The sequence below is a fragment of the Mixophyes fleayi genome, chromosome 4 (assembly GCF_038048845.1).
Source record: "Mixophyes fleayi isolate aMixFle1 chromosome 4, aMixFle1.hap1, whole genome shotgun sequence".
Taxonomy (NCBI): Eukaryota; Metazoa; Chordata; class Amphibia; order Anura; family Limnodynastidae; genus Mixophyes; species Mixophyes fleayi.
The window spans coordinates 16452682-16465818 of NC_134405.1; the positions used below are offsets into that span (position 1 = coordinate 16452682).

Sequence of the window (13137 nt, forward strand, 5' to 3'; positions counted from 1 at the left end):
AAGGAAAATACTGCCTGCATTTTCACGTAACACACAAATACTTAATAGCTTTAATTTTAGACTAAAATGTAAACTTAATCTAACACATGCCCCAACTATACATCTGTCCCCACATTTTAAATTTACCTTCCCCTCCAATGCAACATGGTTTTACCAAGGTGCAAAGCTACTCCCTTTTTTTGCTTTATTTTCCTTAATGAATCAGGCCCAGTATGTGGAAAGATGTCTTTAAATAATATCAAAATTGTATCAAGAACCTTTCCAAATCTCAAATATATTGCAGCTATATTAATAACATGGCCACGCTATATAACAGACACATAGATAAATTGCACAAACCTCCTTCCCTTCTGCTTCTGTAGCAGCCATTCACCTCTGTACTGCATGTGTCTCCTGTAGTTGTACAACAGATCAATGTAGCTTGTACACAGAATTTTGGCATCCTGCTTTCTGCTGGACACAGATCCAGAAGACTTGTTCCCCGTGGTCACAGAAGATGTGTAGGCAGCTGCTGCAACATGAAAAGCCACGAATATCAACAAAGGAGGAAGATAAATGGCAATAATAATGACAGATGAACTCACTGGGTTCAACAGGACCGGAACTGAGATGGTTTTCCAGTAGATCTGTGAAATAATTCTGTCTCCTCTGCACCAGCTTATATCTTCCCACAATTTTTTTTTAACTTGAGTAAAACATATAAAAGGTGTCATCACAATTTATATACATCAGCAGAATAAATCATGCAAGACAGAGGGGAATATTAAAAAATGTGTTACAAAAATATAATGAGCAGTGTTACATGGGAATATTTAACAAGCTATTTCCATGGGGCCATTTTATTAATGTAGCTGCAATGTATTTATGATTTATTAAAGTTCTTGGTACAATTTTGATATTACTTAATGACATATTTCCACTTAATGGAACTGATTCATTAAGGAAAGTTAAACAAAAAAGGAGTAACTTTCTAAGAAATAAATATAATCTATCTATCTATCTATCTATCTATCTATCTATCTATCTATCTATTTATCTATCTATCTATCTATTTGCTACTGAAAAGCAAGTTTCCAATTGCATACATTTGTGATACAACATGGGTCTTTCTGAAGAGCTCAGTGACTTCAAGCGTGGTACTGTGATAGGATGCCACCTTTGCAATAAGACAGTTCATGAAATTTTATACCTGCTGGATATTCCACAGTCAACTGTAAGTGATATTGTTAGAAAGTGGAAGGATTTAGGGACAACAGTAACTCATCCATGAAGCGGAAGACCACGTAGAATCACGGAGCGGGGTCAACAACTATTAAAGCGTCTGGTGCATAACAGACCAGCGCTCTGTTGATTTCTGAGCTGAAGAGTTCCAAACTTACACTGGCATTAATGTAAATGCAAAAACAGTGCGGCGGGAGCTTAATGGAATGGGTTTCCATGGCCGAGCAGTTGCATGCAAACCTCACATCACCAAGACCAATGGCAAGCATTGGATGGAGTGGTTAAAAGCACAGCGACACTGGACTGTGGAACAATCTCTTAAAGTGGACACTCCCCTGACCTTGTCTATCCCTGTTTATGCTCCATCTCTAGATTATTCAATTTGGCCTTCCCACTGTTTGATCAGAACCTCCTTTCCTTCAGCCTTATCTTAAGTCTTGTCCTCCACACTGCACTCAAATCCACATGCATACAGTGACACCTAAATACTCTTGACTCAATATACTTCTTATTTTCACTAAAACATCTAATTTCCCTTATGACTAATTATCCTGCCCTGACCAGACTGTCTCTTTTAATATTGAAAACATTTACTATAGCCCGAGACAAAGCAGCTCTAGCCATCAAATATAGTCGCCAATGATCCACACTTAAGACATGGCACCCCAAATAGACCCGCTCCCTGCAAAAATTCTCCTGCACAGCTTTGCGCCACTGGAGGAGACTGTGTCCTTATGCCGACTTTTTCTAAATAAATTTATCCTTTTGTCTTACAATATTGCCCTTTAATTTGCCAAGCAAACATACATCAAATTAATAATGTCCACAAACTATTCCAACCTAAGCTGCCTATTTGCGACCTACTATTCACTTCTCTACCCATCTGCACCCCCTCCACCTTTCACACTCTATGAAAACTCAACGTATTCCAAACAGAACTTGTGATCCTCCCTACTCCCAAAGTCACTACTTCCACTCAAATCTTCCTCCTGTCAATAACACCTCAATTATTGTCACACTTGACCCTGCCCTCTGCTTTATTCCTCACATCCAGTCTCTCTCCCTGTACTGTCACCTTCACCTTTGAAATATGGTCAGAATCTATCCCTGCTTATTATTATTATTATTATTATTATTATTATTATTATTATTCATTTTTATTTATAGGGTGCCACAAAGTATCCGTAGCACCGTACAAGTACAAACAATGGCACAGTACAAGTTGAAACAGCACAGTACAAGTAACATTAAGCACTATAACTCTGGGGGCTCAGGCACACAAGCAAGAGAGGGAGGGAGGTGAAAAGTGAGTACAGGCAGGTAACTATGGCCCAAGAGGGTGGGCACGGATGATGGGTTAAGAGTCACTGAGGGGAGCGGAAAGACGCAAGAGGAGGCAGAGGGTCCGAGAGGAGGTGAGCTGAGTAGCTGGAGAGCGCAGTTAAAAGTGATGAAAACAGGAGGCGGGAGAGCCCTGCTCAAAGGAGCGTACAATCTAAAGGGAGGGGAAGACAGACAGACACATGGATGTGTCTTCAATCCACCTTAAATGCAGAAGAAAACCTGATCTTCCTCTCTCACTGCTCCACATCTACTACACCACTCTCTACTCTCTCTCCCTGTGTCCTCCAGATACAAATTCAAACAAATTAAATTTTTTCGTCCTTACCTAAAAAGCACTCAGCAACAACACCATTTAATATATCTCAAAATTCATATCAAAATGCTCTCACCCTCTTAGATCTGCCTCTGACCTTTGACTCACCTCATCTCTGGTAACCGTCTCTCATTTATGCTAAACATCACCTCTCGTGCCACTAGGCACTTATGGAAATCTCCATTTAGAATGTAAACTCTCTCATGAACAACGCCTTCTCTATCGTTTGTTTTTATGTCTGCATTTATTTAGTTTACTTTGCATGTCCCTTTATTATGTATGTCCTATTTTAATGAATTCATCTGATGGGGAAGGATGGGTTCCAAGAGTTGACTGACATAATGGGAGCAGTTACCACCAATACAATATAGACTTGGATGTTAAAATCTAAAAGTCAAACCTAGCTTGACCTGAAACAAGGACATATGTGACATCAGAACCTGCAAAAAACTGGGCATTTGAAACAAAAATAAAGATAAAATAATGAGAAATGCAGGAGAGTGGCAGAGGAGGGAGTAGGCATGGGGATAGACATGGCCATTCTTGGGAGCACAAGAGCGAAAGCCTGCAGAGGAGGGAGAAACACACAGCAAATGTGATGGTTGCATGGTTGAGAGTCTTGGAACCAGGCAGAGAACAACAATATTGCACAGCACATAGCTACTGAAATGGATATAAGTAAAATCATACAGACTATCGGCATACTGTGTGCATGAGAGTGCTTGAGCCAGGCATAAGAGTAGAGTTCAAACTATATAGATGAACAATAAGAGATGTGAGGGTCTTCTAACTCCATATACAGAGCCATAAGTCTTACATAGGAAGCTGCCACACCTAAAGGATGGGCTGCAATTATTATAGACAACACTACAAGTCTAGTCACAAAATAAGCCAATGTATGAGGAAGAGCTTTAAGACTGTTATAACTAGGTGCCATAATATCAAAGGGAAGTGCCAATCCTAGAGGAAATACTTCCATAGCCAGAGATTAATCTGGCAAGTGTCCTGTACAAGCTGCGAAGGGGAGTCCAAAGAAAAGGAGAGGCCAGACCCAGAACATAGAAAGCCTAGTATCATCCCAAAGGAATAGTGAGTGTCCAGACCCACCTGAAAGATCTATGTAGAGTCAAGAAGTGTTCCAAGTGTCTGCTGCTTGTCCTTTCTCTTTCCCATTGTTCCAGGTTCCTGCTGCTGATATTGCTGCTACCTCATTTATATTAACTTATGGTGAGGAGAGACATTGAGTACACTCCTTGTCTTTCATTTTTGTTTAGAGAAACTACCATATTTTTATAGTTGATTAGGGTCTGTTGTATGCCTGAGTAACCTGCCTAACACTGCACTGCACCCCACCAATTTGTCAATGTCATGGACTGATTAAGATAGGGCTACTGCCTTGCATTGCACTATATTGGTAGGGCTACTCACCCCTACTATTTTCATACTATTCCTATCAATACACTTAATAGTGCTTGTTACCCAGGGAACTACTCTGTCCCTTGTCACTGCACTTACCTACACTTATCAATAAACTATATATTTTTGGTGCGTGATACAACCCTAGTTTAGCCACTAAAAGCCTTCTGTGACTGGATCACTAATAAATAACTTATGTTATCAATTTATTTAAGGGAAATAGCGCAGGACGCATATTTATATAATTGCATATGCACTTATTTTTTATATTGTATATATTCTGAAATAGGAAATCATTATTTCAGGGTAGAAACTGTTTTTTCCTCTTTTCACCTTACTGAAGGATAGGCCTTATTTCTGATGCATATATCTGATACTATAGGCCTTTGTGGATGGAGGTCTTGTGTGTATTGGGATGTGTTTAGTATGGAAGTGTCATTGTTTGGGATTTGTAAGGTTGCTAGTGGATACCTCCAATTTGGCATATGTGGAAGGGAGTCTGATAGCAGGAAGTGCTAACAAGGTTTTGTGATGAAGTGTCATGCCTGCTCTGGCCAAAAGCAAAGCAGAGGTTCATTACTGTGTGGCCTTTTATCCAGAGTGAATTTCATAGATAAGCGCAAATTTTGCTAGCTTTGCAATGCACGAAGATCCATGTTTGTGTAAATAGAGTATATCCTGATGCTAAAAATAGCATGTGTCTAAAATGTATAAATGCACTGACTTGCACACTGAAATGTGTTTTTCTGATTTTCATCTGACCTGATCACACTGTTATCTTTCACCAGTATGTGAGAGCAAATAATCATCTTGCTTCAAAGACCTGCTTGAAAACATCTTCAATATTGCTGTATTCCTGTGACCTGCCGATTAGATCCTAAATCTAATCTGTTCTCCGGCTGTCTCTGAGGTTTGGACTAAAGTTTTTCCAGTACCACTGCTCTGCCTGCTACCCATGCAGCCCTGGTCAGTGTGATAGGCCGTGTGGATCCATCCACAGCTTCCCTTATCCATAGTAAGAGGTCAGGAGTACCAGCCCAGGTACACCAGTAACGGGGTACAATTGCAGCATCAGTTACCCAGAAGAAACCCGGTACTGGATGCCGGTAAGGAGTCCAGTGGTCACAGCATGTGTAAGCCCCTTCTACTGCGGCAAGTTGGCGCATTTGGGATAATGTAAGGGAACGGTAGCAAAGTAAGCCCAGCAGGTTCCCAGCAACAACAGACAGGGTGGCATAGGTGGTCCATCCTGTCACACCTGGTAATGATATTATTTTATGATTCTAGATTTTGTTAGGAAAATTCAGCAAACACAGCTCTGAATATTTGTCTATAGTAAATGCTGACCTCAGGAAAAACTTTTACATCACAATTTATATAAATCAGCAGCATCAACCATGCAGGGCAAAGGGGAATATACATAACGCCCAGTATTTACAAGGGCATATTTCACAAGCTATTTTAATTTGCAAATACTTTCAAAAAGATAAATATTATATAGTTATTTTAATATATAACAATTTGCTACTAAAAAAATGGCTTGTAAACTATTCCCATATATCTCTGCTATGTATGTTTCTATGATTTTACTTTAAGAAAAAACTGGAAATGAATTGAAAAAAGTTTTTGACAAGTCCAGTTAAGGTTATATCTTCAGCACAGGCATTGGGCTGTTATGGTTGTACGCAGTCATAACTTGTCTCACCCCAAAAAATTCATTCATGTAACAAATTACATAATGATCTAACCATTGACACTTATTCCTGACATTACACAACATCCCCTATGATGTTACATTAACATTCACATCAAGTCATTATAATACAATATTCAGTAACTGACACAGCAGCTCAGTAGGCTGTTTTAGGATCTACCATCTCTATTCAGATGCTGGACTCACAAAGGTGAACTGTCATTGTCTCTTCCATTGCTGGAACCATAGAGCTAAACTGTCATTGTTGTTGTCATGTCTGTTTGTCACTGTCTTCTGTCATCACTGTCACCATCTCTACTTGGCTGGTGGACTACTATAAAATACACTACAGCAGACACCCGCTAACTATGTGGATTATAAATTTGCAAAAGAACGCACGGAAAATAATTATATACTTAATTTAATCTGGTTGCAATTTAGGCATTAATGTAAAAAAAGATGTATTTTTTATTTTTTTTATTTCCATAAAATACATACATTAGCATGTTCTTAATGTCTACTAAACAGAAAATCAGTTTGTATTGTTTTTATTGCAAACACATGTTATAGCATGCATACAAAACTGTTATCACTACTGATCAGGATTTAGCTCTGTATTTGGATCAAGAGATGTCTCAGTAACTCTGAGACCCCCAAAGATTGATTCGGACATGGCTGCACGTGCCAGAGTTTGGCATGCACTTACTGTAAATTAACTGTGGCCAAACACTTCTGCCTTGGTCATCTTGCTATCTGACCACATCCTCCCTTCCTTCAGCCTCACCTTACCTCATGCCCACTATCTGCACCCAAATCCATATGCACAAAGTGACCACTAAATACTCTTGACACAATCCAACTCTTAGCAACAAACAATGGTGGGGATCTGTGTTCCCTAATGTGTATGAGGAATCTAATGCTGCCGTAGGGACTAGTGTGGTATAGAAGAGGAGTCCCAATCCTTCCAGTAGAATGATGCAAAAAAAATATGTCCCTTGGCACAGGGGGATGTAATATATGTTAATAAGAACAGATTTTAATGACACATAAAATTGTAAATGATGAAGACAAGCAGTTCTTAGGTTGCAACCAGAAGGAGGATTATCACCACTGTCACCACCGTCCCAATCTCTACTCTGAGCCACACTGTCTCCTTTTGTCTCAACTTTGCTCTTTCCCAATAGATTGTGAGCTCTTTTATCAGCAGGGCTTCCCATACCCTTTATTGTCATTTCTGCATTTATTATGTGTAATTTTCATGCCCTGGTTTTATTTATTCTCTACTTTCCACACTGGCACTGTGGAGCATTGTGATACCTTATAAATTTAGTAACAAAAATAATAATAATAATAGTAACAATAATGATAATAATAATAACAATAAGAATACAGCTGTACAGAGAAATTTAAGTTGTGCATTTTTTCCTATCATTTCCCATAATCCTGTATGATAAAAACAAGGATCTATTAAGAAAGTATTTCCAAGATTTCATTATTCTGATGAAATCTTTCTTGTCGTTTATTTAAATACCAACCTTTAAAATAAATTTAAAAGAATTTTTATTAAAGTTATTGATCATTTGTTCAGCTGCTTTCTTTAATTCTTTATTTCTCAGACTGTATATAATTGGATTCATCAATGGGGTGACCACAGTGTACAACAGGGATAGGACTTTGCTAATGTTCCATGCTTGTCTTCTGGTTGGAACCAAATAAACACAAACTAGGCTTCCATAATACATAGACACCACAGCTAGGTGGGAACTGCAGGTGGAGAAAGCTTTTTTTCTTCCAGTAACAGATGGGATCTGTAGAATGGTAACTATAATATAAACATATGATATAATGACAATTAGGAATGGGATCTCAACAAACAGAGAACCCAACAGGTTAAATTCTAATTGAACCAAGGTGGTATCTGAGCATGAAAGCTCTAGTAGTGGAGCAAGATCACAGAAAAAGTGGTCAATGATATTTGGTCCACAAAACTGCAAAGTGGTTATAGTTAGAGTGTGGATTAACACTACTGAAGCACTCAATATCCAAGTCACAATAACCATTTTAAGGCATATGTGAGTATTCATTATAGAAGAGTAGTGCAGTGGTTTACAGATGGCCAAATATCTGTCATAACTCATCACGGTCAGAAGAAGGCACTCTAAGGTTTCTGAGACACAAAAGAAATAAAACTGAGCGATGCAGTGAACAAATGACATTCTATTGACTTTTACTAAAACAACATGAAGCATATTTGGAAGAATATCTGTTGCCAGTAAGATGTCTGATACAGCGAGTTGTGTGAGGAAGATGTACATGGGAGAGTGGAGGTTCTTGCTGTAGGACACCAGAGTGATGATCAGGAGGTTCCCACATATTGTCATACAGTAAACAATAAAGAAAAGAAAGAAGAGATAATATGTTATACTTTGAGGACTCTGAAATCCCAAAAGATGGATCATGGTGATGATGGTTATATTTGTTTCATACATTATCTGAAAAGAAGATGAGGAATGGTCATATATGTTATATACTGTTCATCTTACACTGTTGTATCAAATGTATAACTTTAATCCAGTGAGTGTTTAATGTGTGTGTGTGTGTGTGTTTGTGTGTGCTTGCATTCCTATGTGTTTGGGGGACATTGACCTGTTTACACACCAACACTGTAGGTCCCCACAAACCTAATCAATGTAGGAGACCTTGCTGATATGCCCGGTATAAAACTCTGGCATGTCCCCTCAAGTCACTTTTTTTGTAACAATGGTGTGTGTGTTTCCAATTTGAAGGGGCGTGTGTGTGTGCGTGTGCCATAGAGATGGGCGGGTCCGGTTCTCCGAGAACCGAACCCACCCGAACTTTGGGTATCCGAGTACCGAGCTGAGCAGCTCGGTACTCTCCCGCCCGTTCCGAATCCAAATCGAGGCCGAACGTCATCGTGACGTCGTCGGATCTCGGGGCTCGGTTCTCGCGATACACGCCTCCACAGCAATCCATCGCCATTTGACAGAGGGAGAGAGCAGGGTGTAGTCATAGGCTGATTAGAGCAGGGACAGAGAATACAATATTGTTCTTGCAATTGCTCTAACCAAAATCGCTAGTGCAGAGAGGAGGATAGAGGTTTATTATTTTTTTCTTAATATTTGGCACTCCCCAGCGCTTTTGGGGTGTCCCCCATAATTGTGCATAAATATTTCTGGCTGTCAAAAGTCATATCTGTCAGCAGTATCTACCAAATAATTTTTAGCACTCCTCTGTACTTTTGTGGTGTCCTCCCTAATTGTGCATTAATATTTCTGGCTGTCAAAAGTCATATCTGTCAGCAGTATCTACTAAATAATTTTTAGCACTCCTCATTGCTTTTGGGGTGTCCTCCCTAATTGTGCATTAATATTTCTGGCTGTCAAAAGTCATATCTGTCAGCAGTATCTACTAAATAATTTTTAGCACTCCTCAGTGCTTTTGGGATGTCCTCCCTAATTATGCATTAATATTTCTGGCTGTCAAAAGTCATATCTGTCAGCAGTATCTACTAAATAATTTTTAGCACTGCTCAGTGCTTTTGGGGTGTCCTCCCTAATTGTGCATTAATATTTCTGGCTGTCAAAAGTCATATCTGTCAGCAGTATCTACCAAATAATTTTTAGCACTCCACAGTGGTTTGCGCTCAGAATGGATTCAAAGCAGTCCACATATGATCTGAATGAGCAACCAGGTTCTGTCACCAGTCCTGATGTTAGTGTTCCCAGTACGTCATCTGGCCAAGGCGATGTCAAACAACAGAGTGTTTTCAAATTAGTGCAAAAAACAAAAACCCAAAAATTTTTTACTGTATTGAAGCGTAGAAGTGTAACTGAGCAAAAGTTAAGTGACGATAAAAAAAAAATTGCAAGCATGCCATTCTACACACGCAGTGGCAAAGAGAGAATGAGGCCTTCACCTTTGGCTATTAGTGGCAGATCCCAAAAAGTTACCCAGCCTACAATTAGTGCACAACTACTGTTACGCGTCACAAATGACAACAATCCCTGTGGAGAGTCCATCCAACAGTGGGATGTCTAATCGTGAGCATTCTACTGATGTGTGCCTTAATAGCCCGAGTGTAGCCGGTGATACCCAAATTGAGGATGCCACTTTGGAATTAGAAGAGGATGAGGGGGAGATTTGTGTAGGCGACGAGGGCGCTAATGAGGATGTTGATGAGGATGAGGTTGTTTGTGTAAGTCCTGCACCAGTGGCAGCAGTTCTGGCACGTGACAAGAAAAAGGCCATTGTCATGCCTGGGCATAAAACAAAAAAATCCACTTCTTATGTGTGGAATTATTTCTACCCAAATCCAGACAACAATTGTATAGCCATTTGTAGTGTATGTCAAGCCACAGTCAGTCGAGGGAGGGACCTTAACCATCTTGGAACCTCGTCTATGTTACGCCATTTAACGAGAGTTCATGGCAAAGTGTTGGGAAAAACTGAAAATTCTTCCCAAAAGAATACAAGCACTCCCTCATCAGCTAAGACCCTCCGCTCACCGACATACCGACGGCTACAAAACACACCCACCACACCATCCTCATCAATATCCTCAGTAGCGCTCGGCATCCCACTTAAGGCTGGATGACTCCGGCACTATTATTGATTCATCTGAAGAAAGCGTTAGTCCTGCTGCTGCTGTTGCTGCTGCTGGGGGTGAATCGTCATCCCAGAGGCAGGTTAATAAAATGAGCAGTCCTACATTTCAGCAATTAACTGTGAAACAATCATTTGCGAGGGGAAGCAAATATGACAGCAGTCACCCAGTCGCCAAGCGAATCACAGACGCCATGGCTGTAATGTTAGTGTTAGATCTGCGTCCAATCTCCACAATAAACGCAGCTGGTTTTTCACAGTTAATTGAGGTTTTGTGTCCGCGTTACAGAATTCCATCGCGACACCATTTCTCCCGTAAAGCTATTCCACAACTATACCAAAAAGTGTGTAAAAATGTAGAGATTGCGCTGAAAAATGCCATTCTGCCCACTGTCCACTTAACCACAGATATGTGGACAAGTGGAAGTGGCCAAACCAAAGACTATATGACTGTGACAGCCTACTGGGTTGGTCATTCACCTTCACCAGCAGGAACAGCAGCAGCATGTACACCACTACGTAACATTTGTCACAGGCAGGCCACTTTTTGTATCACCGGCTTCACTTACAGGCATACGGCTGACAATTTGTTACGCAAACTGAGAGATGTGATTGATGCATGGCTTATACCACTCGGACTCTCCCCAGGATATGTCATTTCAGATAATGCCAACAATATAGTGCGAGCATTACAGCTGGGTGATTTCCAACATATTCCCTGTTTTGCTCACACCATCAACTTGGTGGTGCAGAGCTTCCTACGAAATAACCGTGAGGTGCAGGAGATGCTTTCGGTGGCCCGTAAAATTTCAGGCCATTTCAGGCATTCAGCCACAGCATGTAGGAGATTACAGCAGCTCCAAGAGCAGTTTAACTTGCCCTGCCACCAACTTAAGCAAGAGGTGGTAACTCGGTGGAATTCCACCCTGTACATGCTTCAGAGGATGGAGGAACAGCGCAAAGCCATCCAAGCATATTGCACAAGCCATGACATTGGGAAAGGAGGGGGGATGTATTTCACTCTTGCACAGTGGGGAATCCTTTCAGTGCTGTGCAAGGTGCTGAAACCATTTGAAGTTGTGACGTGTGAGGTGAGTGCAGACTCTGCTAGTTTGAGCCAAGTCATTCATTTAATTAGACTATTGGAAAAGCAGCTTGAGAAAATGAAGAAGGAGCTGAAAGCAAGCAATTCAGCAAAGTATGTTGGCCTTGTCGATCAAGTACTTAATTCGCTTCACAATGATCCTCGAGTTATTAAGATCTTGAACTCGGATCAGTACGTTTTGGCCACTGTGCTTGATCCAAGGTTTAAAACCTACCTTGAGTCTTTACTTGTAAATGAGCGAGATGTGAATTTTTGCAAGGAGCTATTGCTCAGCAAGTTGGCCGCTGAACTGGGCCTCGGCTTGACGACGTGTCCTCCTTCACTTTCTCAAGCTGCTGCTCGTAAAAAATTAAATTTCCAAAAAAGAAGCAGGGAAGACACAGGGGGCAGACCAGAACAATTTAACATCTGGGCTGGTTTGAAGGATTTTTCAAAAAAATGTGTCACTTTGCCCATAACTCCATCCAATACGAGTATAAACATGCAAAGGATGGTGGAGGATTACTTTCAAGAGGTAGTTGATATGGAAATGTCAGACAGTCCCTTTCCTTACTGGGAAGAAAAGCAGGCCATTTGGAAACCCATGTACAAACTTGCTTTGCAATACCTAAGCTGCCCACCCTCCAGTGTGTACTCTGAACGAGTGTTCAGCACAGCAGGGAACTTAGTCAGTGATCGCCGTAGAAGGTTACTTCCCAAAAATGTGGAGAAAATGATGTTTATAAAAATGAACTACATCTTCCACGAGGAAGGCCTTCACCATCCAAGACATCCAAGCACTGACTGTTCTCTAATGGCGGATTCAAGCGGCGATGAATTGATAGTCTGTGATGATGACGTACACACTGATGAGGGTGAGGATTAAGCTGAAGATGATGCCGATAACATCTTTTTAAAACTTTCTATGTAAGTGTAGGGTGCAATCTACCCCCAAAGAGGAAAGGGACTTGTGCTATTTCCATATCACATACCATCTTGAAAGGCTGCTGTTAGGGCAATTTATCCTTAAGGGTAGGGTGTCATAGACAGAGTGTCCCTAAACTGGCTTTGTCCATTTTTCATAATATTGTACAGTCTATAATGGCTGAATTTTTGGGTATTTTGTACAAGTGGAGGGGGGCCTAGAGAGACAGAAACCAAACTGGCTTTCTCCATGTCAATTAATATTGTACAGTCTATAATGGCTGAATTTTTTGGTAATTTATACAAGTGATGGGGGGCCTAGAGAGACAGAAACCAAACTGTCTTTCTCCATGTCAATTAATATTGTACAGTCTATAATGGCTGAATTTTTTGGTATTTTATACAAGTGGAGGGGGGCCTAGAGAGACAGAAACCAAACTGTCTTTCTCCATGTCAATTAATATTGTACAGTCTATAATGGCTGAATTTTTTGGTATTTTATACAAGTGGAGGGGGGCC

At 40.5% G+C, this 13137-nt stretch overlaps 1 protein-coding gene across 1 annotated transcript; it reads right to left on the reverse strand.

Moving 5' to 3' along the window:
* Window positions 1-7510: 7510 nt before the first annotated feature.
* LOC142150472 (olfactory receptor 1468-like) lies at window positions 7511-8476 on the reverse strand. The gene has a single exon (XM_075205667.1). It carries the CDS (start codon window positions 8474-8476, stop codon window positions 7511-7513), a length of 966 nt encoding a protein of 321 aa, XP_075061768.1.
* Between the last annotated feature and the right edge of the window lie 4661 nt (window positions 8477-13137).

Coding starts and splice junctions, on each gene's coding strand:
- LOC142150472 (XM_075205667.1), bottom strand. CDS start 8,476: ATGTATGAAACAAATATAACCATCATCACCATGATCCATCTTTTGGGA.